The sequence below is a fragment of the Colobus angolensis genome, unplaced genomic scaffold (genome assembly GCF_000951035.1).
Source record: "Colobus angolensis palliatus isolate OR3802 unplaced genomic scaffold, Cang.pa_1.0 Scaffold24, whole genome shotgun sequence".
Taxonomy (NCBI): domain Eukaryota; kingdom Metazoa; phylum Chordata; class Mammalia; order Primates; family Cercopithecidae; genus Colobus; species Colobus angolensis.
Genome location: NW_012115599.1, coordinates 4852432 through 4880066, shown reverse-complemented (window position 1 = coordinate 4880066; position 27635 = coordinate 4852432). Strand labels below are relative to the sequence as shown.

The 27635-nt window shown below is 41.5% G+C and overlaps 1 protein-coding gene across 3 annotated transcripts in view; it reads left to right on the top strand.

The window, feature by feature from the left end:
* The window catches only part of ANTXR1 (anthrax toxin receptor 1), a 179812-nt gene that overhangs the window by 77604 nt on the left and 74573 nt on the right, over positions 1-27635 (top strand). For all 3 annotated transcript variants that reach the window (XM_011945260.1, XM_011945261.1, XM_011945262.1), the window contains exon 10: positions 9153-9251. In XM_011945260.1, the coding sequence (XP_011800650.1) occupies positions 9153-9251 (99 nt within the window). The remainder of the gene's footprint in view (positions 1-9152; positions 9252-27635) is intronic.

Genomic DNA, 27635 nt, shown 5'->3' with positions numbered 1-27635 from the left:
AAGTGTTGTTTATTTGGTAGAACCAATAAAATAGACAAATCTGGTAAATCCAATCTAAGGAATCTTTCTTTAGATTTGCTTAAAATCTCTGGCTTATGTGCAATATTACATATTTTATAAATAGTTATCTATATCAGAGTAAACGATCCAATCATACTATCTTTATTTCTTATAAAGAAAAAATTAAAACAAGACACAATGATGAAAGCTAGAATGAGGTCTTGAAAAAGACCAGCTCCCATCTCTCAAATTCGAGTCATAAGGGTTTAAACATGCTGATTACAGAATAACATTTCTAAGAAGAGAATGAAACTCCCAAAAGATATCCTTACATCAACATTTCTTCCACAGATTTCCTTGAAGATTTCTTGTTGACTATTCTCTGGAGTAAACATAGCTTTCAGGAGGCCTGGGAGCCCATGTCATTGTCCAGATGCCTGTCAGAGCGAGGCATAGCCCCTCTGTGACTTTATTAAGCTAGTTCGAAGATACAGGTATTTATATGAAAGTGCTTTGAAAAGTATAAATTGTTATGCAAAAAAAGATGGCTTGTTATCAGCATCATCTTAATAAGGATTAAAGGCCAGCCTTAGAATCATGATGTTGATAACATCATACCTAGATGAGAAAAGCATTCCTGTATATTTCTCCACTGAAAGAAAATTGGGCAAGAGTGTCTGCAAAATGATTAATTAACTCACATGTATTGGGGGAGAGAGTAAAAAGGAAATAACTGATTGTTCACATTTCTAACGTATAATGGTGGGACCAATCCCTAGACAGATCTACGAAGAAGGTAAAATTTGCTTTCATCAAAAACCTTTCCTCTTAGCCTCCTCCCCTCACTCTCTGTGAATTCCTTCTTTTCCTTGGCCCCTAGAACAGCTCCTGCTGTGGAGCCCTACCCAGGTCTGTCCTGCTCAAGACACTCTATGCTGATGATTGCATTCCCCTAAGACAGTGATCTCAGCTCCCTCTCAACCCCAGCCCAACACCAGCAATGGTTCTGACAGCAAACTGAGCTCTGGGCAAGGCAGCGAGATAATGACAATGAAGCCAAAATCCAGCACCGGCCTTTATATATTGGGCTGCAGCTAACAAGGTGTAATTTAATGGGACGAATATAAAGTGTTGAACTTGGGTTCAAATATCCAGTTTCACATACAGGCAGGTTTAGGGAATCCTGACTTGGTAACAATTAACGGTAGACAGGAGAAAAGCCAAGAACGATCATAGTTGTCTTGCTCCCCAACAAGAATGCCTATGACTAAGAAAAGCTGACACAATCTTAGGGTGCATCAATAACCATCCAGTGTCCAGGTCAGGAGAACTAACAGTCCTATTCCATGTTCAGACCATGGTTTCAAGTCCCACATTTTAAGAATGGCATTGACAAAGGCATGCCCATAGGCGTAGAGGTAATGGATCTGGAAATCACATTATAATTCATTCATGGATTCATTCTTTCATTTCCTTCTTTCCTTGCTTTTTTCTTTCTTCTTTCCCTCTTTTTCTTCCTGTTTGCCTTTCTCCCTCCTTTCTTTTCATCGATTCTTAGTGTCTTTTATGCACCAACCCACGTGAAAATATATGAATACAAAAATGTATAAGACTTAGTCCCAAATCCACCCACACCCCTATGAAGCTCACAGTTCACTCTGGGAGATAGTCATATGTTCAAATAAATTACAAAACCATGCAGTAAGCACTGTAGCAGAGGTCTGCTTACAGAGTAGTGAGAGCACTAATGAGATGCCTGTGCAATGAGGAAAAACTGAAGTCATCACGGAGACTAAGGCCAGGAATTGAGATACTCACAAGAGCATCTTTAGATATTTGGAGGATTCCCATGCAGAAAGAAATTATTAGGCGTATTATGTATATCTCCAGGAGACCACCATGGAGGGGTTGGGGAGGAATTCAGTGAGGCAGAGTTTGGCTTACCACATGCAACTTGTACAACTAAAGCTTTCCAGCAATGGAGTGGATGGTCTGAGCTCTCCCTCCATGTGAGCAGTGGCAAAACAGCCATCTGTAAGCAGATGCTATCTGGAGAAAACCTCCTTCGGGTCTCCTTTACAGCTTCAGATTTCTAAAGACTTACATCAGTTTCCACTAAGGTATTAATGGCTGATTATTTCTCAATAACTGAGGAAACCAGTATTCCTGGAACTGTTTTGCATTTTTAACTGGAACTCTTATTGGGGAGAGGGAGTGGAGAGAATATCTAATCTGCTGCCATCAAAAAGAATTCGGGGCCGGGCACGGTGGCTCAAGCCTGTAATCCCAGCACTTTGGGAGGCCGAGACGGGTGGATCACCAGGTCAGGAGATCGAGACCATCCTGGCTAACATGGTGAAACTCCGTCTCTACTAAAAAAAAAAAAAAAACTAGCCGGGCGAGGTGGCGGGCGCTTGTGGTCCCAGCTGCTCGGGAGGCTGAGGCAGGAGAATGGCGTGAACCCGGGAGGCAGAGCTTGCAGTGAGCTGAGATCCGGCCACTGCACTCCAGCCTGGGTGACAGAGCAAGACTCCTTCTCAAAAAAAAAAAAAAAAAAAAAGAATTCGGGCTGGACCCGGTGGCTCATGCCTGTAATCCAGCACTTTGGGAGGCCAAGGCGGGTAGATCACGAGGTCGCAAGATCGAGACCATCCTGGCTAACATGGTGAAACCCCGTCTCTACTAAAAATACAAAAAATTAGCTGGATGTGGTGGCGGGCTCCTGTAGTCCCAGCTACTCGGGAGGCTGAGGCAGGAGAATGGTGTGAACCCGGAAGGCGGAGCTTGCAGTGAGCCGAGATCACGCCACTGCACTCCAGCCTGGGTGATAGAGCGAGACTCTGTCTCAAAAAAAGAAAAAAAATAAAGAAAGAAATCAAAAATAATTTCAATCACTGCATTGGTGAACATATATAAGGAGAGAGAACCTTCCCAGAACTCCTCCACTCTCAGAGGTTATAAAATGGCAGCCTACAAGTCCTATCTGATCTGCATATATGTTCTTCTTCATACTGCATTTTTTTACTTAAATTTATTGCTGATATTTAGAAAATCGAATTTCATCTAAAAATACAGATTTTCGTTTTGTCTTGAAAAATCAGAACTGACAACACTGAACCTGTATTTATTATAAGTTAATGATTATTGAGGACTGAATAACTTCCTTTAAAAGAAGCATATACACTTTCCAGTTCATGGTACTCCTCACCACTCTCCATTGTCACCCCAGTACCAAGGCCAAGCATGTGGTTGCCATTCAGCATGGTGCTTATGTCACTGTATTTACAGTCCCTGTTCCAAACCATGCAGGAAGTCACCTGCTATGTGGAAACCCTTTGCAGCAACTTTGACATTACTTGTATTAAAGTTTCTAATTAAATATTTGTGCAGATTAGCCTCTGTTTAATTAAGAATATGGACACATTTGGCCCTGCCTAACTTAGCTCCTCTCTGGAAAATGCACTGCGCGCCTGAGCACAATCTTTCTGTGGTCCTATTCAGTTGGCCTCCAACTTCCATAGTTCACAATGTGCTATGGAAGCGAGGATGCCAGGAAGGAACTAATTGGAATCAAATGTGCAACTTGCCAACTGCTTGACACTTGAAGTTCCTGTACTCCAGAACCGGAAGAAAGTTATAATTAGCTCCTCACACTGTCATTTCAGCAGCAGTTGTATTCCTACTGTATTTCCCACTGTTTCTGATAAAACTGGGTGAGTTGGCACAAAAAGAAAGTCATTTAAGATGTCATGTTTACCATTTGGAAATTTCGATGTTTAAAACAGACACATTCAAGCAACATCAGGTAGTGGTGTATTTCTCTCACTTTTCATTGTTTTTCCAAGCATTCATTTCAAACCTTCGGTCACCTCTTCCAAATGGATTGCTTCATTCTCTGCTCAATCTTTCCTTTCATTTAAAGATATTTCTATGTGGAGGAAGGACTCTCATACACAAATACAAAACAGCACAACACTTTGGAAGAGTTTTGGCAGTTTCTTAAAAAATTAAATATACACCTACCATATGGCCCAGCCATTCCACTCTGAGGTTTTACCTAAGAGAAAAGGAAATCTATGTCCAAACAAAGACTTGTGCACAAATGTTCATAGCAACTCTATTTTTAATAGCCAAAAACAACTAAAATGTTCATCCACAGGTAGGTAAACAAATTATAGTTTACCTGTACGATGGACTAATTAATACTCAGCAATAAAAAGCAATAAACTATGTATAAATCTCAAAGTTATTGTGGATGTGTCCTAAAATAATTGTGCTGAGTAAAAGAAGCCAGACAAGAAAATTACTTACTGCATGATCCTATTTACATAAAATTCCAGAAAATGCAAACTAATATACAGTTCCAGAGAGCAGACCAGTGGTTGTGTGAGAGTGGAGGTAGGGAGGACTGGGAGGAGAGATTACAAAGTAACACAGGGAAACTTTTGGGGGTGACAGCTACGCTCACTATCTTGACTGTGGTATTGTCTTATGATTGTATACATATGTCAAAATTTATCAAATCATGCACTTTATGTGCAAGTTATTGTACATCAGTTATGCCCCACTAAAGTTGTTATAAATTAAAAGCTATAACTGAAAAAAGTTCTAGAACAACTCAGGCATCAGAAAGCACCCATTATATGTCAGTCCCTACGTTTTATTTTTGATGTTCCATGCCACATTAAGCATCTAAGAGGAGAGCAAATTCAAACTAACTCACAAGATGAAATATCACTAACAATAATTTGGCACAAAAGTCTTGGGTGACCAGAACAAGTGGAGAATACACAGACATCTCATTTTCAGACAGAGTGAATGATATGCAATCTTTATTGAGGCCATCTCAGAGCTATGTGTTCCACATTTCCAAAAAGAAAAAAGGAAACCAAAGAAATGAGAGAACAGAATGGAATAAGTCTATCAAACTACTTACTGACTTTATTTTTTCTTTTTTTAAATTGAGCTATATTTTATCTACTATAAAAATCACCCTTTTAAATGGTACAATTCAGGCCAGGAGTGGTGGCTCACACTTGTAATCCCAGCATTTTGGGAGGCTGAGGCGGGTGGATCACTTGAGGTCAGGAGTTTGAGATCAGCCTGGCCAACAGGGTGAAACCCCCTTTCTACTAAAAATACAAAAATTAGCCCAGTGTGGTGGCACATGCCTGTAATTCCAGCTACTCGGGAGGCTGAGGCAGGAGGATAGCTTGAACTTAGGAGGCAGAGGTTGCAGTGAGCCAAGATCATGCCACTGCACTCCAGTCTAGGTGACAGAGTGAGACTGCTTCTAAATACATAAATAAAAGGTAAAATAAAAAGTACAATTCAGTGGTTTTTAATATATCACAAAGTTGTACAACTATGATAACTATCTAATTCCAGAATATTTTCATCACTCCAAGAAGAAACCTTATACCCATTAAGCAGTTATTGCCCCATTTCTTCCTCCCTCCAGTCCTGGCAGCCACTAATCTACTTTCTGTCTCTGCAGATTTGCGAATCTGGACATATCTTACAAAGGGAGTCATGCAATATGTGGCCTTTTGTGTTTAGCTTCTTTTATTTAGCATAATGTTTTCAAGTTTCATCCATCTCATAGCATGTATGAGAATTTGATTTCTTGTGATGGCTAAATAATATTCCATTTTATAGAAATACCATACTCATCAGCTGATGAACATTTAGGTTATTTCCATTTTTTGGCTGCTTTTAATAATGCCACTGTGAACGTTAATGTATAAGTTTTTGTGTGGACATAACTTTCAGTTGTCTTGGGTATGTGTCTGGGAGTGGAATTTGGGGGACATAAGGTAACTATGTTTAACTTTGTAGAAGAACTGCCAAACTATTTTTCAAAGCAGCCACAGCATTTTACATTTCCACCAGAAATGTATGTGGGTTATAATTTCTTCACCAGTAGATGCTATTGTCCGTCTCTTTTTTTTCCAGCCATCGTAGTGAGTATGAAGTAATATCTCCATATGGTTGTGGTTTGTATTTCCATGTGACTAATGATGTTGAACATCTTTTCATTCATGGACCTTATTAAGCCTCAGAAAACAAACAGGATTAGACCTGGCTGAGACCTGAATAAATGACCACCTTATCCTTCCCTTTTATTCTCTTTCTATGCCAAGACATGTTATTTATTCAATCACTCAATGAGCTCATCCTGAGACTGACTCAGTCCTGGGTTAAGGCACAGCCCAGCATTCAGAAGAAATAGAAATGTTGGCCTCTGCCATCAGAAAGCTTTCATTGTAATTGGGAATAACAGTGACAAAAGAATATAGATCTTAAGGGAACCTTAAAGGATATATAACTAAAAAGATTAAATCAAAGACCATTTTCAGGTGGAAAATTCCTCCCTAAAGCCCTGCAATCTTGAGGTGCTTCTTATAGGAGCTGTAAGCCAACATACAAGTTGCCTAAAAACACAGCTGTACATATTTTGAAAGGTGGGTTCAGGGCTTTGTAGATTAGTGGAATTAAGTCAGTGTCCTGTTTCTAGTGTGTCCTGGTTTTCACTTACTGGCAGATTCATTCAAAAGGGTTTTGTTACATAACGTCTATGTGTGAAGAGCTGACATTCTAGTCAGGCTGTCGGGCCAGATGTTTGGGCTCTTCTGGTAACCAAATGTGTGCACTAAGACAGAAATCCTATCAGGCAGGATGGGAGCTCGGCTCTGCCCGGGTGCGCTCCCCAGAGCATCATTTCCTCCATCTTCTGCCCTCGCTTAGGGGGTTAAATTGTTTGGTTTCCACCATTGCCACATCATGGATTCCTGCTGTCTTTCTTCCTAAACTCCCTGAGGTCGGGCCAAGCAGACATGCAGGCAGCCTCTTTTATAGAGGATTTAGCAACTCAACTGGTAATGTTAGAACATGGTGTTAGAGAATAGAGTTTGGCATGTGGCCTGCATTTCCACAGTCTTCTCTTCCTCTGTTGATCTTTCAGGAAATAAGAGAAGTAGGCACAGCAGTGAGGCAGAAAATATTTGGAATCAGCAAAAATGTCAAACGACAGATGTCTGTATGTCTGGCATTCAAAATGGACACAGAAATAGGTTTCTATAGGCTTAACTGAGCAAATAAGAGAAGACAAGATTCTTCTACAAATCGAAATTGCTTATTGAGCCAACCGAGGAATCTGTCAGATGCCTGACAGACATCTAAAGAAAACTACTAAGCCCATCTTTCTAAATGTAGCAATTGTGCATTTGCATCAACATGTATATGTGAATCCTCCATAGTCATAGGACTTATGCTCCCGAAAAAACCATAGGCCCGTCACCTTAGCTTTTGGATACGAGGCCTAGTTTTTCTGCTTTACTAATGACATGACTCTGGGCAAGTCATTCAAAATGTCACAATCTCCACTTCCTTATTGTGAAGGTCTCTTATACTTCTCAAAAGCATTCTTTTCTAACTTGTACTCCTTGTGGCACATGTAGCACCTCTGCATTCTTTTATTTAAATTTCAGTTTCTTGCTTCACATCCAGGCCTGCTCCACTTTTCTGCAAAATCAGCAAACCTGCCTAAAATTAAAATAAAATAAGCTTTAAAAAAAATTCACAGCTTCAACTCCTAAATGATTCCTCTGTCAGAAGGCAATGAGTCCCCATTTTCGTATGGTGGTTCAGAAGAGAATGGCTGAGTTCTAAGGGCATGGCATTTGGTGCCTAATAGACCTCGATTCCAGTTCTGATTCTGACAGTTACCAGCTGTGGGATCCTGGACAAATTACTTAACTTCACTAAGATCAGTTTTCTCATCTGTACCTCCCCAGGCTGTGGTGAGGTTTAAATGACTCAGACATGTACAATATTTCACAGAGGGCCTGGCTCACATTGAGGGAGCAATTAGCATTAGTTATTATTATCTTGGCAAACGTGACCTCTAAATCAGTTTCCTGGGAATGAAGGTGGCATACACTCATGACATTTATTAAACTTTGAGAGTCCCATATACTAATTCTCTAAGTTCATTCTTCCTCCAACAAAAAGTCAACATTCAGACAGCAATGTACTGTTTAAGATCCACATTCACAAACTGCATTTTTTCCTCTGACCTTTAGTCTATTTCTCTTGTGATATTCCACATAGCATTATCCCAATCCCCAATTTGTAGATACAAAAGGATGATAAAAGTGAAAAAAGTAGAACACTGACCATTAGATACCAACAAACTTAAGCAAATATTCCCAAACATTTAGCCAACTAATTATTGTTTTTTTTCCATGTTAGGACTATTGTAAAGGACAGTTGCTTTTACTTAATGACGATTTTATTCATGTGTATTAATCAAACATATGTTAGGCCAATAAGAAATTAAAACGCAGGCTAGCAAGATATATGATCTCTTCTATGCAGAGACAAATGAGTACTACACTGAGGGGCTGATATCAATTCAAGTAGGTAGTATTTGGCAACTGAGCACTGCTAAGCAAGACTGTGATTCATTCCTAAGTACAATTATTCCTACCTAGCCTATGTACTGCTACTGTGTGCCCAGCAGAGATAGGAGTGCCATAGTGGCATCAAACAACTCCTGACGTAAAGGAATGTTTTTCCAGCTGGGGGAGAAAAGACAAGAAAACAACACCAGACCATACGTAATGACAATCCTACACTATTCAGGACAAGTTGTGAATGCCCTAAGGCGGTGACTTTCTAAAATGTAGGCACTGTGGGCTCTTAAGAAATCCTTTCAGAGGAGTACAATGTGTAAAACAGACACAGAGGAGGTGAGTTGACTAAAGAGGAAGTGGAGGGCCCCTCCCCTGTGGCTCCCTCTGGCTACAGAGATCACAGATTTTCAAACTGCCTGAACATGAAAATTGGCTAAGATTTGAATGGACAGAGAGGAGGGAGGAAGGCTTTCTGGGTTAGGAGGACCAGTAAGCCCAAAGATAAAAGGGTGGGAATTCAAATAAGAAGTGATAGGCTCTCCTCGGGACACCTAGTGAGGATGTACTGGTAAGTTGTGAAAGGAACCCACCTGGTTGCTTTTGGTTTTCAACCTAAATTAATTTTTGAATATTTTAAGCCTGGTGAAATGGTGAACAAATGCTATAAATCAGGGCAGATGGGAAGCTTAAGGTTATTGGTCAAGTAACGAGTCTTGTCATTATTCTTTATTTCAGAGTCATTTCAAGTTGTCGTGAGAGGAAATGGCTTCCGACATGCCCGCAACGTGGACAGGGTCCTCTGCAGCTTCAAAATCAATGACTCGGTCACACTCAGTAAGTCCTTGCAGAGTCCATGGGTTTCTTCAACTGGCTTCAGAGAAGGGAATTCCCAGCCCTGCTTGCAGCAAGGCCACATACATGAAACCAGCAGAAAAGAGTCTTCTTTGCTAGAAAGACCCGTAGCAAGGGCATAGTGAGCCCCTATAGTTGTTCCAGTCAGAAAAGGCACCCCCGGGTGGGCACAGTCCCATGGGCATCCAGGTTGGTAAGCAGAGCAAGGCTGGACTTGAGCCCCCGTCCTCCACAAAACACAGAGCCACATGTCCCATCCCTGCAGCGGCCCTCGGGAAGCAGCGGGACACTGGTTTCCTTGTCCCCTGCCATCTACCAAGTGGCTCACTCTCAGGTGGCAGTGCTGGTCATGGTTAATTAGGGCTAGAGAAATGTGAGGCGTCTTAACAAAGTATTGGGACTTTTAAGGGTACGTGTGAAAAAGGAATGGTCTAAATGCATTAATCTTGAATAAACCGAAAACCAAACCATTAGGCTTGCACATGTAGATTCTGCAGCTTTTTTCAATCTGGATGGTTCTTGTGTGGAGTAGCCAAGAAACTCTCATCGTGGTGAATATCTTACATGAAATACAGGAATATGGAAGTAAAACTAAGTGCATTTCATGAGAAAAAATGAATGATCATAACATTGGCTTCTTCACGAGACATTTGTAGCAGTCAAGTTCCTAATTTAAAGATGTGTGTGATTCATGTGGCTGACCAGGAGAGATGGGGAAGATGATTATATGAGGGACAGATGCCAGAGCACTGGTTAGGATTTGGATCTGGCATCTCTCACACAGATAATTATTTATTCCACATCTGTAGTGATAACTGTCATAATATATTGCATTTTCTGTAATGCTCTGTACCTTCTAAATGCTTCACATCTTTTTGCTACAACAGCCCTGAGAGGTAGAGAGAGCAAGGAGGAGAGGAGGACACACATTTGTTGATTAATCACTCACACTACTTTTCTCCTCCTGATAGCCGTTTTTGTGTGTTTTTTGTTTTTGTTTGTTTGTTTGTTTGTCTTTGGAGTCTGATTTTGCTTTTGTTGCTCAGGCTGGAGTGCAATGGCACGATCTCAGCTCACTGCAACCTCCGCCTCCCAAGTTCAAGCGATTCTCCTGCCTCAGCCTCCAAAGTAGCTAGGATTACAGGTGTGCACCATTACACCCAGCTAATTTTTTTTTTATTTTTAGTAGAAACAGGGTTCATCATGTTGGCCAGGCTGGTCTCAAACTCCTGACCTCAGTTGATCCACCCGCCTTGGCCTCCCAAAGTGCTGGGATTACAGGTGTGAGCCACCGCGCCCGGCTCCTGATAGCCTTTTGAAGAAGGTTATCTTGTTTTTAAAGAAGAAGAATTGAAGGGGTGTGGATATTTCCTTCTTGACATCACAAAACCCACTTTAGTAGTTAAAAAGACACATGCTGTGGCTTCCTCACAAACATCTGGAATTCCTGGCCTTGGAGTAATTCCAAACATTGGAAACATTCAGTTAGTTTTCTTAATATTTGGAAATGCTCTCACAGATCCAAAAAGTACGCGCTATTTGAAAACATTCTGAAATATCCCTGAGTAGTCACAGTGTGAAAGTTGGACATGCATCCCCAGCAGAGTTCTTTTTTCTCCCTTTCAATTGGGATGTCGCTTAAGTCCCCCTTTTCTCTCTCTTTAACCAAAATCTCAAGTCTAACATCAGAAACTCCTGAGGGTTTAACTCAAAGATATCAATACCTTCCAAAGAAGACTTCCCAGACAAGCAGGCTTTCAGGCCCAAGCTCTCTGAAGACACATGGAAGTGAGCTGGGGAGAGAGAGAATCTACGCTATGTGCTGTTGCTCAAAGGTTACACAAGATGCTGTATTAAATAAGATGAGGCCAGGCACGGTGGCTTATGCCTGTAATCCCAGAACTTTGGGAGGCTGAGGTGGGTGTATGGCCTGAGCTCAGGAGTTCGAGACCAGCCTGGACAACATGGTGAAACCTTGTCTCTACCAAAAATACAAAAAATTAACTGGGTGTGGTGGTGCACACCTATGGTCCCCAGCGACTCAGGAGCCTGAGGCTGGAGGATCACTTGAGGCCAGGAGGCAGAGGTTGCAGTGAACTGAGATCATGCCACTATACTCCAGCCTCGGTGACAGAGTGAGACCCCATCTAAACAGTAATAGGAAGAAGATGAAATGCAAATTCACTATGGATTTGTAAAGTGAGTACTCGAAGGCCTATTTTCCAACTTCTCTGTGAAATTGTGTTTCTTTCTTGGGAAACCAGTCCATCCTCTCTCTCCTTTCTTCCTTTCCTAATATATAGTTGCAAACATATGCACAGGCTTGTCACCTCATTCATATTCAAAAAGAAATAGAGGTTGTTGGGGTAGGGATTTGGCTTGAATCACAAACCCATGCCTTCAGCACAATGCCAACAGTTTGGAGAAAATGAAGGCAGTGATTTGATCATATTCTGTGCTGCAAGCAACACCCAAAAACTCAAGCATACAGCTATTAAAAATATTCTAAGGGGAAAAACAGCGTTTGAGGAAAACACCTGGCCTTTAGTTAGTAATTCACCTGTTCATTTCCATGCAGAAAATAATATGAACAAGAACCTGTAGAGGAAGAAAAGATGAGCAAATTTTAAAATGCAGCACATTTACATCTACATTTTTCTGTCAACTTTATAAATGTCATAGTTTCCACTGATTCCTCCCTATAAAATAAAATACACTTAGATTCCCTTACCTTTCCCATTTTCCTTCCCCACCTCTATACCCCAAGTTTTAAAATGTTATCTGTTCTTATTTTTATATCACATATTTCTTTTTTCGAGATTCTTTTTCCTAAGTGCAGCATTGAATTTTGTGGCAAAAAGAGAACATAAGTGATATTATTAATGAGAAAGATTTAATTGAAGGGCCAATAATGAAGCTAAGGCTGTGTGACTCTAGCCACTTCAAACATGAGGCCAACCTCAGGGTCTTCAGCAGCTAATGCAATAGCAAGCTATGTGAAGCAAAATCCGTCAAAAGAACAAATTAAAACTTGTGTGGATAGTGGGAGATATTAATATGTTTTTCAAGTCTTAGAACTTAATTTAAAAATTAGAGATCTGGAGCATGTATCTTTATGCTCTTAAAGACATAGGGCATATAATACTTTTTTAAATGACTGTGAACGACTTCGCAAATTGATCATTCTAAGACCTGGATAAAAATGCCAATAGATTAATGCCAAAAGTAGAAATTGTTTAGACACATTCTTAGATGATAAGCATAACCAGAAAATAGGTTAATACATACTTCTCTCCCAATTTCCTTGCATTTGCTTAAAAACTCAACCACTTAGAAATCGAAGACAGTTTCTAGATTTGTAGTCAACAAAACAGATCCAAAATTCTGGATAAAATATGATTTTTCAAATTATATCATGTGGCCTCACTCAAAGGAAAGAAGTGGGAATCTCTAAGTACAGGAAACAAAATGGGAATAAAAACCCAAGTTAAGACACAAAGTCACAGGGGCTCCAGGCCAGGCTGCAGGCTGTGATCCCGATGCTGATGCAGATACAGGACACCAGATCTCAGGTCTGTGCCAAGGCATCACACAAAAGCAGAGCCCCCTGCAGAAATCAGGCTCCAGCAGGCTACACCAAGCATTTAATTGGGCAAGGAAGCAGGCAGGGGATGCAAATCCACAGGTGTAATGATGTTACACCCCCCATGTGATACAAAAGCACCAAGTCAAGAAACTAGCCCCAAAATATGTCTGTGACCTTCCTGATCTCTGTGGCCCTACAGAGGCCATGCACCTTCACCCTGTGGGAGTCTTCCACATAGCCCAAACCCACAGCATGCCTGCAGCAAACAACCCCCTAAAGGTGGGCTGATGGCACACAATGACAAACCATGTCGAGATGAATGAAACAAACAGAACAAGCACGAAGGGAGGATCAGAGAGCAAATTTGAAAGGGAATGGAAAATAAACATGTTTAAAATGTGTAAAGAGATCAAACAGATCACAGGGGAAAGAATACTCATCAAAAGCAGATTTGCAGAAGAACTGAGTGTAAATTCTAGTTTTGAAAAAGTGTATTCACTGAAATAAAACTTCATGGATGGATTAAACAGTGTAATTAGACACAGATGAACATGAACTATATGAACGAGAAGGGAATTTAAGGAAGTTTCATCCCATCCCCCAACCAAAGCACCACATCCAGATTTTTTTCACCTGAGTTTTACCAAGTTTTAAGGGACAAATGACCCATATCACATATGTACTCTTCCAGAGGAAAGAAATAAAGAAAATGTTTTGTTTGGTTTTGTTTTTTGAGACAGGGTCTGGCTCTGCCGCCCATGTTGGAGTGCAGTGGCACAATCTCTGCTCACTGTAACCTCTGCCTCGCAGGCTCAAGCAGTCCTCCCACCTTAGCTTCCTGAATAGCTGGGACCACAGATGTGAGCCACCACACCTGGCTAATTTTTGTATTTTTTGTAGGGATGGGGTTTCACCATGTTGCCTAGGCTGGTCTCGAACTCCTGGGCTCAAGCTATCCACCCACTTCAGCCTCCAAAAATGCTGGAATTACAAGTGTGGGCCACCACACCCACCAAGAAAAAGCATATAAATTCATTCTATGATAATAACATAATCTTGCTTAAAAAAAAAAAAAACTGGACAAAAGCCCTAAAAGTAGAGAATATTTGAGATCAAGCTCACTAATGACAAACATCTAAATCAAATATTGGCAAACAAAATCCAGCAATGTATTTAAAAAGGACCAAGATAGCTAAGACAATTTTGAAGACAGAGGAGGAATTTGTTTCTCATATAGCAAAAGTTACTGATGCCAGGTAGATATTAAAATTCATTATCTGTTCCTAATTTAAAAAAACATATTTCTAGTAAACTAGGAATAGGATAAGACTCCTTTAACATAAAAATGTATCTGCATATTTGAATTCAAAACTCAGTATCATTCTAACAAAAAAATCACTATGTAGAGGAATTCACTTTAAAGTTCAGAAGAAAAAAGCAGAACAATCCATTTCACCACTATTATCTAATATTGATCTGAAAGTTCTAGCAGCACTGTCCAATAGAACTTTCTATAATGATGGAAATGTTCTAAGATGGTAGCCACAAGCCCCATGTGGCTGCTGGGTATTTGATATGTGGCTAGTGCACTGAGGAACTGAATTAGTAATTTCATTTAATTTTTATTAACTTAAATGCAAATAGCCACATGTGGCTAGTGACTACCGTATTAGACAATGCCATGAACATTATAGTAACACCAGAAATCTGATGATAGATATAAATACAGGAAAAGCAGCCAAACGTCATTGCTCTAAAATAATGCTTGTGTCTTCCTGGAAAACTAGAGAGTGAACTGAACTACTAGGCTACCGAGAGGGTAATTAAGTTTGATGACTTCAAAATAAATACCTTGCTTATAACAATCAGTAGCTTTGCCAGTGTTCAGCAATGACAATTAGAAAACATCACAAGAAAAATATAGCAACAACAAATAAATTTTTTAATTTATTTAACTTTCATTTTAAGTTCAGCTGTACAAGTGCAGGTTTGTTACATAAGTAAACTTGTGTCATGGAGATTTGTTGTACAGATTGTTTCATCACCCAAGTATTAAGCCTAGTACCCATTTTAGTTACTTTTCCTGATCCTCTCTCCTCCCACCCTCCACCCTCTAGTAGGCCCCAGTGTGTGTTATTCCCTTGTGTGTCTGTGTGTTCTTGTCATTTAGCTCCCACTTACAAGTGAGAGCATGCAGTATTTGGTTTTTTGTTCCTGCATTAATTTGCTAAGGATAATGGCCTCTAGCTCCAACCATGTTCCTGCAAAGAACATTATCTCATTCTTTTTCATGGCTGCATAGTATTCCATAGTGTATATGTACCACATTTTCTTCATCCAGTCTATCATTGATGGGCAGACAAATAAAATGTAACAAGAACTAACTTAATCAAATTTGTAAAGACATATATGATGAAAGTCACAAAACTTTCTGAGGGATATAAAGAAAGTGTGAGGAGTTAGAAAGCCATAGATAGACTCATGGCATAGTTACAAGCTCTGGAGCCAGACCACCAGGGAAAAAGAGTCCTGGCTCCGTCATATCTAGCTGTATGACTGTGACATCTTATTTAACATTTCCATGCCTCAGTTTCTCTCTCTGTAAAATGAGTATGGCAATAATAGCCATACTATGTCTTGGATTGTTATGAGGTTTAAATGTGGCAGGCAGGGCTTAGAATGGGGTCTGATGCACAGTTAAGAGTCAGTCAGTCAGTGTTGGCTGCTGGTATTACTGTGTTATCATCACTGTTATTAAATGGAGCAGTAACTGGGTATTGTAAAGATATCAATTGTCTTCATATTAATATCTACTTTTATTACAATCCAAATGAAAATTCCAGTGGGACTTTTTAAGTTAACAAAATAATTCTGAAGTTTATATGGAAGAATAAACGCATAAGAATTGCCAAGAAAAATGTGGAAACTTGCCCTAGCCAATTTTAAGATGTATAAAAAAGCTGCAGTAATTGGAGCAATGTAAGATCACACCACAATAGGCTAACTGAGCATTGGAACAAAGCCCATAAACAGAACCAAACACTTAGGTGAATTTAGTATAAAATAAGGCAGCCTTTCAAATCTATAGGGAAAGAGTGGATTATTCAAAAAATGACATTGAGACAACTGGCTAACCACTTGGAAAAACAATTAACTTCATTTTTAATCTCACACCTTTCATTCAAACAAATTCCAGATGAAGGAAAAATTTTAATGGGACATGAAGATATAAAAATTCTAGAAGGAAACAAAAAAATTTATATAATCTTCCAGTTGGGAAGAATGTTTTAAACATGAAGGAGCATACCATGAAAGAAAAATTTGAATGTTTGAGCACGTACTTTAAAATTCTCTTGTTAAACCCTACTACAATAAAAGAAATGGGAAACAAAATTGGAAAAATAGGACATATGACAAACACAGGGTCAATAAACTTAGTATAAAGACAATTCCTAAAATCAGTTTAAAAAAAAAAGGTGAATACATCAGTGAGTAAAAGATATGCAAAGGAAATTTTTAAGAAAATAATGATTAATAAGCATGTAGAAAATGTTTCATATAACCAAGAAAATGCAAATCGAAATAATCAATTGCCATTTTTACTTTGTGAGATTGACAAAGATTAACAAAACTGCAATGCGCAGTCTTGGAAACCTGTAGGAAAACAGGTGTTTTCATTCATCATCAGTGAGAGACCATTAATTCATTAGGAAGGCAATTTTTTAAATAAATTAACTGCTTTTATACATTTTTGACCCAGAATTTCAATTTCAGCTTCATCAAAAGGAGGTGACTGGGAATGTTTACAAAGACTTGGCCATAAGGATATTCATCACAATATTGCTTATAATAGCAAAAGTAAAAATGGAAAGAACCAAGGGAATGAGGGAGAGAGGGAAAAGAAAAACATCTAAATGGTAACAACCTAAATGTCTGACAATAGGTAATCTGTTACATAAGTTATATTTCACCCCTAAATAATTAAACAATGTTGTAGAAGAATAATTACTAATGCGGGGAATGGGGAATGTTAATAATATAGCATTCTGTGTTGAAAATAAGTTACAGAACAATACACTGATACTATTTTTGTTTTTTAAACACACATATTTATATGCAGAGACTGGAAAGATATACATCAAAATGTTAACAGCCGTCACCTCTGAATGCGACCACTATTAAATTTTACTTTCTTCTTTCCATCTATCTGTGTTTTCTAAGTTATCTGGGATCATATGTCCCTGACATAATCAGAAAAAAACCCACAAAATTGATTTAAAACTTAATTTTTAAATTCTTGCTAATTATTGAGGTCTAGAATACATCTTAAGTTTAACATTTGGTTAGTTCCTCAGTCACCAGGCTGAACTCTGCTGGCCAAGAAGATATCTTGGAAATCTTCACACAAACTGTATTTACTCTGGCTGCACTTTTTCTTCCTTTAGTATTCAGTGTACTATGCCAAGAAAAGATACACTTTCAACTGGAGATCCACTTTCAGAGAGATTCAAATGCTAAAAAGGAGACACTGGAGTATGAGCTGAGAAGTGATCCATTTTATGCATGTAAATTAAAAATGGACGTTTTACTAATGCAATAATGAAAAACATGCTAGACTATCCTGGTATTGCATGGAGACACATGAGGTATGACTATAAACAAAAGAAAATGATTTTTAACAAACTTGCTAAAATTGAGTTTATAGGCCATGTGAGAAATCAGATTCATGATATTATAGGCATACTTTATTTTTTGATGCAAAATTTTATTTCTCAACTTGATCTTCAATCCTATTCACCAGGCATGGCTCTGCTTTACTTTTGCACACTCTCAAAGGATAAAGCTTTGTCCCATTTGAACATATTTCCCCAAACTGAACATCAGTCAGGAAGGCAGTTCTAGGAGTTCCAAAGAGGGGGCTCAACTTCCTAGGGGGAAGAGAGACAACACTCATTCGAACGTAGATGTTCCAGAGGGTGTTGTTTTCAAAAACCTGCCCAATTTTCTAGAAACTGTACTTCATCTTAGAAAACACCTGGGCTGCAGGGCTGCTGTGGGCACCCTAAGGAGATCATTAAAGTGCAGATGGGGAGGGAGGATCGAGGGCAGGAGAACATAAACTTCCCAAACAAAAGCCTATTGTTTCCTTTGTCATGGGTTAGAGTCTTGCCATATATTGGTCAAAGGTACTTAATGCAATCTGGATACATCCCTAGGGATTTGATATCATGTGAAGGTGATGAAATGCTATTTGTGTAACTCAGAATGAAGAGACATAAAGGAGCATATAGTCTCATGTTCTTCATGGGGATGCCCATCAGAATCACCAGGGAGCTTCCTCCAAGTGATAGCAGCTACTGACTGTTGAGTACCTACTCTGCACCTGGTGCTGGGCCAAGCACCCTCCTGTATTATCTCATTTCATCATCACCGCAGCCCAGTGAGGGAGGAGTTATTTGAATCCCCATTTTGCTGACAAACTCGAGTGATTGAGTGCCCAAGTTCATGCAGATGGCAGGGGTGGAAAGGACTTGAACCTGGGCAGTCGGACTCCAAAGGCTTTAGACTCCTTCTCTACATTGCCTCCAAGACACAGATGCCCAAAGATCCCTGGGTTCACTGACTCCAAATTCCCAGGTGATGGATGTGTGCCTGATTCAGAGCTGCTGATTTCAACAGATCCCCCTTATTTTGCAGACAGATAATCGCAGCTCAGAGAGATTTAACTGCTTGCCCAAGGTCACAGGGCACATTAGTAGAGAAGTCAAGACTTGAACCTAGATCAAGAGAAAAAGCCTCAGACCAGGGTAGGAAGAACTCCAGGCATTAGAGGTCAGTGTCTGCAGCTGGCTGTGTGACCACAGGTAAGGCACCTCTCCTCATTCCCCAAGTGGCCCTTTTTCTCGCACTTCAGGAGCATTTTGTGTATCTGGTGGTGTTTCCCCTTTGGCCCTCTTTCAGAGACAGCTCTGGTTTTTGCCCACTGATTTTTGAAGTGACTCCTGCAGAGACTGTGTTAGTGGATGTTCCCATCTTTCAGTCCTAGAAAAATACAGATACATTGAAATTTACTGCCAAAATCTAGAATGATTGGGGGACAAAAGGGAAGCTGTCACTAGAGGTAACTAGGTGGCAAGGTTTACAGTTGGGAGTAAAAGAGCTTATTCTGGGGGCGAGTTGACACAGTTCAAAGTGAGCCGCACCAGTCCCTGGTGGACAGCCAACCTTGATGTTTCCCCTGTTCTACCAAGTTTGAAATTGACTCCGGGTGAAAATCGTGAGCTCCACGAGGACTCCAGGCATGCGCTGCATTTGTTTTATGCATGGCTGGGAGAGATTTGCTTGTGAACTTCTGAGAAACCCACCTTCCCCCTAGTCCTGCTGTCCTGTGGGGGAAAGTTGGCATCCCCCTCCATTTCTGCACCCCACGGCTCAGCTTTCATGTAAGGTGACCAGCAGGTGGATGCCGCCTCTCCCCATTGCAATACTGCTCCTCTGCTATTTCAGTAGGATGGTGGAAGAGAAAGTGATGAACTCAGAGACAGGCCATACTCCTGGAACCCCAGGTAGGCTAGTAGTCTGTGTCCCTTCAAACTGATATTTTTAAAATATTTGTTCAACATCCATTGACGGAAGTTGAGTATTGCCGAGGGAAAGGAATAAAGTGCTCCTGGTGGCTCTGTCCCCCATGCAATTCAATTCTGGCAGCCAGCATGCATCCCACAGCACCTTAGTGGCCCAGGTGTGTGCCCAGGGTCTCCTTCCCACCTCTCCTCTGAGTTTCTCTGTAAATTTGTGTCCTTTAAGAGCAGTCAGCATTTGCCATAACCTGTGGCCATGAGTGTGTGGAAGGCTTTAGCCATTTTGGTAGACTTGCCACTCAGCTCCAATTCCAAAGGTAAAATTATTCCAAATTTGTATACAGCCACAAGGGTTCGTGTGTCAGAGACACATACCTTGTGCATGAATCCTGAGTTATCCTCCACCGAGTGAAAACAAAGCTTTTGTAACATTTGTATTCTTAGCAAATTATAGCTGTTTTAAGTGCTGCAGTTATTCTGACCTCAGGATTATAAAATCTTAAAAAGCTGATGCTTCGCTTAGAAGATAATTTGTAAGTTCTATAAATGTCAACAGTCAAGAATTGTTTTGGGTGTGGATTTATTGAGAGGAGAAAATTCTTTGCAAGAACGCTGAACCCCATTAGGTTCATTTCATTTCCTCACACTACCTAAAACTACCCTGTTAACTTCAGATAGAGACAAATGCCAAATGCCACAGAATTATGTGTAATATCAATTATGTTAAAAGTACTATGCATGGAAAAATTCTGAAATAGTATTCCCCAAGACATTAATTTTACCAGTGGAAGTTGGAATTATCAAGGATTTTAATTTCTTTTTTATATACTTCTGTGTATTTCCCAGGCTTTTATACTAATATGTATTACTTTGTAATTAATACAAATAACAACACATATGGGTAGATAATAATTTACATCCTGAGAAGGCAGACCAGCTGTGCTGACAAACAGTTCTCGATGCTGGTGTGTGCCCAGAGCTGTGAGGTCACAACTTTGTGCGGAACGTGGGGTGTGTAGCCCAAAAGGCAATCCAGAGATCTGCAGGGCTGCTAGATCCCAGGCCTGCACTCGTCTGGGAATGGACTCCTGGTCCCTCACCTTTTACTTCCTCTCCTTCTGGGGCCATGATGTAACCTTGATCCTCATGAACACAGTAACAATAATAACCCACTTCATTTCCTTCCAAGACTGCCCGCAGCTCTGAGTCCTGTATTGGTATTTGTATGTAAGGTATTCTGACTCTACAGCCCTCCCATCCATGTTGTGTCAGAGCCTTGGCAGCAATATAAGGCCCGTTGCTGGAATGTCCCATTTACATTATAAAGCTCCACCAGGCAGAGTGGCTCAGACGCAATTCCATCTACCCCTAAGAAAACCTAGACCCATTCAAGCCTGCATGGAGGGCTTTATCAAGAGACATTCTCTTACGCCAACCAGGACTTGTCTTCCAATGCCTCTCTAGCTGTTACCTCCTCTCTCTTCTACCCATCACCTTATAACACCTCTAAACTTTTCTGGGCATTACACCAGTACCCTGCGGGCTGTGAACTACACAGTTACATCCGTAGGCCCCTCTACAGTGGGCTAAAGAAGCATATAAAGCCATGGTAGACATTACGCCAGGTTTTCTAACCTCAACACTACTGACATTTTGGGCTGGATAATTTATAGCTGGGGAGTAGGGAGGGGCCTATCCTGTGCATTGGAGGATGTTCAGCACCATCTCTGGTCTCTACCCACTAGATGCCAATAGCATTCCTCCCCCAGTTGTAGTAACCAAAACTGCTCAGGCACTGCTAGTTGCCCCTTGAGGGGCAAAATCAACCCCCATTTGAGAACACTATACTATATTCATGTCCAAAGATCCTGTTTAGATAAATAACTTGCTTCTTGTCACACCAATATTGTAAAGCCCTGACACAACCTAATAGACAGGTTGCAAGACTCAGTTTGCACACACATTCACACCTTGTGTTTTGCAGGTACCTCGGTCAATGACCCCAACAGTACCCCACCTTAGTAACGACAGTTATATGTTGAGTGCTTATTAAGTGCTAAGTATTAAATGATATCATCTCATTAAAATTTACAACAGCCTATGAAGTATTACTCCCATCTTATAGATGACAATTTTGAATTACGAACAGAGTGAAAAACCTTGCCCATGGTGACATAGCCAGTTAGTGGCAGGGCTGTGTTGGGTCTCCAGAGTTCAGGCTCTTAGTGTTCTCCATTCTACTCCAGCCTTCCCCAGAGAACAGAATGGAAAATCAAAAGACATGTCCTGGGTACCTATAGCATATAGGAACTGGTAAAATAGCTACAGACCCAGGAAACTTACCTGGAACCTGTTGGCCAAGCCCATCCCCTGATCTCATGGCAACTAGCCAGGGAGGGCTTCCAAGGAAACCCTGTAACAATACCAGGTCAGGGAAAAGGTGAGGCGTGAGCAAGGGTATGGGCCATGTCTAAGGAAAAGGATGGTGCCCAGCTTGGTTCTGCCACTTTAAAGGCATCCCTCTGGCTTTAGCCCAAGATAAGAAGACATTACAGTGGGTATACTCGTTCTGAGGATGTTTTCCAACTTGGCCCAACCAACCTACATTTCACTGCCATCCCTTCCCATTCGGTTTTGAATCTTCTCATTTCTCCTTGACTTCACAACCACTGTTCAGCCTTTCCAAGTAAAAGCCATTCTCTCCAGTTTCAAAATCTCTTTGTCTAGAGTTTAATGTCTTCCATCAAAAGCTTGTTATCTCACTCATCTCTGAAAACCTTCTAGCCCCGGGCCTGATACATGGTACATTTCTTTCTGCTCTCAGCAATGGGTCCCATTTTGCTTTGTAATAAGACCCCCACACACACATTTGTGAATTATCGATGAGGCAGCCCCAGTTGGGCAATCAGTCACCTCCATTCTGTCTGGAGCTCCAGAAAGCTCAGCCCAGATTCTTTGAATTTCACCAACTTGGAGTCCTGCTGAATATAATTGTATTCAGATTTTTGCACAATATTTTACAAGTCTAACTTTTTTCAAGCTGGTTACTTTTGGAGGCAGTGGGGAGGTGGAAATATTCAGCCTAACTCTAGCCTGTCTGTTGTCCCATCATTTGGAGACACATTCCCAAACCAGCTGATAATTTGGTGCTGAACAGTTATATTTGGCTCTGGAATGCCCTGAAAATGCTCCCTAGACCCAGGGGACATTAGGAGAAACAGCAGGGCAAGCTCATTTCAGTCCCTAACCTCCACTGTCTTTCCCACTACCTAATGCAAATGTCACTATGGGAATGTAAGCTGTACTTTGGGGCTTACATCAGCTTTGGAGGGTTTCAACACACCCTCCCACTGCCTCCATAAGACTAGGGATTATTTTTCTCTTCCTATTTGCCAGAAATAAATATTTATAACAAGAAAAGATTGCCAAGACTTGAAAAGTATTTGAATTATTTAATCCGCCCTTATAAAAGGATTTGCTCTGATTGGTGTTTGAACTGGCTAATGAATTTCAACCCTGGTTTTATCCCAAATGCATTAGACAGCCACCAAACTGCAGGGAAGAATTCTGGGAACTTTCTTCTTTGCCAGTCTGAAAAGGATTACATTGTTCCAAGGTCTATACCTGTAAATATATACACTTATGAGTGTATGGTTCCAGAGCATGGCTTCATGCTACTTGGCATGATCAAGGCCTCTGAAAAGACACCTGAACCTTTTCGTCGAGCTCTTCATCCCTAGCCCCCTCCCCTGGAAGGCAAGCTCCCGTTGGTATCCAGCCTTGCCCATTGAAGATCTGGCCATGTGCCTCCAGAGTTGTCAATATGAAGAGCCTCAGCTCCTGGTGTGCTTCCAGCTACATTATAAGACTAGCTGGGCTTACCTTGGGCAAGCTGTTTCAACAAAACTTGGGTTTGAATTCTGGCTCTGACACAAGTGGTACAGCACTTACTCAATTAACTAACACTTCTGACTCTCAGGTTCTCAAAATGTAAATCACATCTCTCTCAGAGGGTTGTGGAAGCATCAAACGAGATCATGAGTATATGATGTTAGAAAAAATCAACATGCATGCATGTGTGTGTATACATATGTGTATGTGTATATGTGTGTGTATCTATATACACAAACAAATTCACTAAAGCTTTTAATTTCCCTATTAATTCCTGATGTCTACAAAGATGTTAATTTGGTAGAATGATATAATTAAGCCATCAGGAATTTTGAACATTTTAATGTTTAATCCCTCTGATTTTAAACCATACATCCGTGTAGTCTATTTTAAAGGTGTGGAGACCCATGTAATAAAGAAGAATAACATTTACTGAATGCTTAAGCGCTAAGTATCATGCTTTGTACTTGAATACAATATTATGTACTCCCCACACAATGTCATCACCACTGTTTATAGATGGAGAATGTGTGTCCCTAGTCACACACTAGTAAGAGAAGGGCCCAGAGTTGACTCTGTGTGATCTGAAATATCCTCTGCCCCCTCTGTCCCCTCGGTACGCAGCTTGACCCTCAGTACGCAGCTTGAGGGATGCCTAGTTCCCAAGTCTGGGGTGTTTGGCACTCTGAGATAATGACACTCATTGGCCTCCAAATCCTGATAAATCCCCAAATCCTGATCAAACTTGTCAAACTCCTATAGACAGATGCCTTGGGTAAACCTATGTCATAGGTACACACAGAATTCTAAAATATCTTTGGTAATGGACAAAAGAAATTTATGTTTCAAGATTATCTAAAAATTACATTTGGCTAGGCCCAGTGGCTCACACCTATAATCCCAGCATTTTGGGAGGCTGAAGTGGGCAGATAGTTTGAGCCCAGGAGTTCCAGAGCAGCCTGGGCAACATAGGAGACCTTGCCTCTACAAAAAAAGAAAAAAAAATTTAATTAGCCAGGTGTGGCACTGCACTCCTGTGATGCAGTGACTAGGGTAGGGTGGGGTGGGGGGACAAGGCGGGAGGATCACTTGAGCACAGAAGGTTGAGGCTGCAGTGAGCCGTGATCGCACCATTGCACTACAGCCTGGGCAACAGAGTGAGACTCTGTCTCAAAAGAAAATAACAAAAATTTAAACATAAAAATAAAATTTTCATTGAATGTCTGATTTCAAACTCCTACCCCTCCCTAATTTTCTCTCCAGTTGCAAACAGAAGCCAAGTGGGCCAGTCCGAGCTCCTGGCCTCCATTTCCCCTGCCCACCCGGTGCTAGTGAGCAGCGAAATGGCCACCCAGAGGGTGGACCAGCAGGGGCCTTGGCTGTCCTAGGAGTGGATCATGGCCCCACATACATCACAACACCACTGGCTTTGGCACATGCTGCAGCGAGGCTGGCACGGCCTTGGGGCCAAACGTGGCACAGCCGAGGTGCGGCAAGGAAGGCTTTGTGCCCTGCCTCCCAAATGGAGTTCCAGGAAGGAGTCAGATGACCTGAGTTATAGAAACCAAATGGTCCTCCTTTGTTTAGAGAGAGAAAGAAAAAAAAGTCACTCATTTTTGTGGTAAAACGAAAACAGGCTCCAAACCAAACAATCCTCTCAGAGCAGAAAATGCCAGCTCCACAGAGCAGGCCCACAGCCTGGGAGGCTGATACACTCGGGTGGAGGAAGGTCTTCCACAGCCTCAGCAAAGCCTTCGCAGGCCTCCCAGTGAGGTTTTCCTCTGTTTTGCTCCAGAAATATTTGGTCTCCCAAGCAGAAAAGGAAAAGGAAAGGAGGGGGAAAGTGAGAAATGTCTGCCTGGCCTGGGCCACACTAACCCTCTCGCTCCTTTCCAGTTGGGATGGAGGGAGGAGAGAGGAGCTGTCCAGAGGCAGCCGGAAGGGGGGCCAGGCGCTAACCCAGGAGCAGGGCATGCCAGCCTGGAGTCTCCCTGGCTGTGGCGCTGCAGTGCGCTGCCTCGGATGCTCTCCTCGGCGTGACCCAACTCTTCCCACAGAAGGCAGCCAGAGTCACAAGGCCTCCTGTGGCGGCTCTGTGGCGGCCCCGTGGCTCTGTGGGCTGGCTCTGTGGGCAGGGATCTGTATTCCCAGGTACTGCTGGTGCATGTGCAACAGGATAAGCCATGGCCACGAGGAAATAAATATAGGTTCGAGTCAACCACGCCTGTCCCAAGTTCAGTTTATTCTCTAATAGAAGCCTTCCCTGGAATGGAGAGTCTCTTAGTGAGGAAAGTGTAATGCAGAGTTCATTTCCAGTCTTGGCTTGGCCTCTGGCATTCAGTGCAACCTTAGATCACTGTCATCTCTCTCAGCCTCCATTTTGCATCTGAAATATGAGCCTAATGATCCCTGCCCTGCCTTAACTCACAAGGTTGTCATTACAAGGAAACAAAGCACAGCTTCTGTCAAGGCTGGTGCTTATAGCCTATTAGATAATCACACAGACTCTGCAGCCAGACTGCCTGGGTGCAGATCCAAGCTCCCATGGGTAACCGTGGACAAGTTACTTAATCTCTCTATGCCTGTTCCTCACCTTTAAAATGAAAGGAATAATACACCATCCTGATAGCTCTGCTACAAGTGTAAATTTGACTGAGTGACATACAGGAAGTGCTGAGAGACCGCCTGCATGCAACATGACCTGGCAAGTCTGGCTGTCATTGTAGACGCTCCTTGACTTAAGATGGGGTTACGTCCGGATAAATCCATCATAAGTTGAAAATACCATAACTCAAAAATGCATTTAAAACACCTAACCTCCCAAACATCATTGCTTAGCCTCGCCTACCTTAAACATGTTTGAAACACTGACATTACCCTATAGTTGGGCAAAATCATCTAACACAAAGCCTGTTTTATAAGAAAGTGTTGAATAGCTCATGTAATTTATTTAATATTGTACTAAAAGTGAAAAACAGAATGGTTGTATGGGTACTCACCATTAATATACACAACTGAAAGTCACTTCATAAAGTCACAATATTGTTTAAGTGGAACCATTGTTAAGTTGGGAACTGCCTGTATTATCATCACAGACGGAAGGACATCTTGAAAATAATAATGCTTGGGCCAGGCACGGTGGCTCACGCCTGTAATCCAAGCACTTTGGGAGGCCGAGGCAGGTGGATCACAAGGTCAGGAGCACGAGACCAGCCCGGCCAATATGGTGAAACCCATCTCTACTAAAAAAGTACAGAAATTAGCTGGGCGTGGTGGCAGGCACCTGTAATCCCAGTTACTTGGGAGGCTGAGGCAGGACAATAGCTTGAACCCGGGAGGCAGAGGTTGTAGTGAGCCGATACTGTGCCACTGCACTCCAGCCTGGGTGACAGAGTGAGACTCCGTCTCAGAAAAAAATATATAATAAAATAATAATAATAATAATGCTTAATTCAGGTACTGCATGATCCTACACTGTCATCATATGCTTTATAACTTTACTCAACACAGCGTCACCATTCCTGCAACAATCCATCATCTGCCAACAGCTGATTCTAAATATGGGGGTAACCTCCAGTAGTTCCCTGTTGTGCTTAGGAAAAATTTCAAAAGCTTCATCACAGCCTATGTGGCCGTGGTCATCTGGCCCTGCTGCATTTTCTAGCCTCGTTTTGAGCCATTGTCTGTCTCATTTAGATTCAACAGCCCTCACTGGCCCTCTTTTAGCTCTCAAAAGATCTGGGGTCCTTCTTGCCCTAGGATCTTTGCAGTGCCTCCCCCTCTCCCACTCTACCCCCTCACCGGACCTCAGGTTTCAGCTTAAATAGCCTTTCCTGGGGCGGAGCGTGGAGTGGGGTAGGGAAGCATTTCCTGACGTCCCAGATGAGGGCCAGACCCCTCCTTCTCCTTTTGTGTGCTCATCACAATTATAATTACATAACAGTTTGTGTAATTACTAGCATGTTGGCTCCTTGGACAGGGTACTTTATCTGTTTTGTTCATTGCAAGCCTTAGCACATTGCTTGGCACATGGTACACACTCAAAGAATTTATTTCTTAATAATGTTAAATAACTGTCTTTCCTGCCTCCCATAAAATCCATAAAAGCAGAGACTGTGTTTCTCCTCTCAAAGCCTACATCAGCCTGCATCTCTAGTATATAGTAGGTCTTCAATAAGTATTTGTTGCATGAACGAATAAACAAATGACCTGGAGGCCGGGCGCAGTGGCTCACGCCTGTAATCCCAGCACTTTGGGAGGCCGAGGCAGGCGGATCACGAGGTCAGGAGATCGAGACCATCCTGGCTA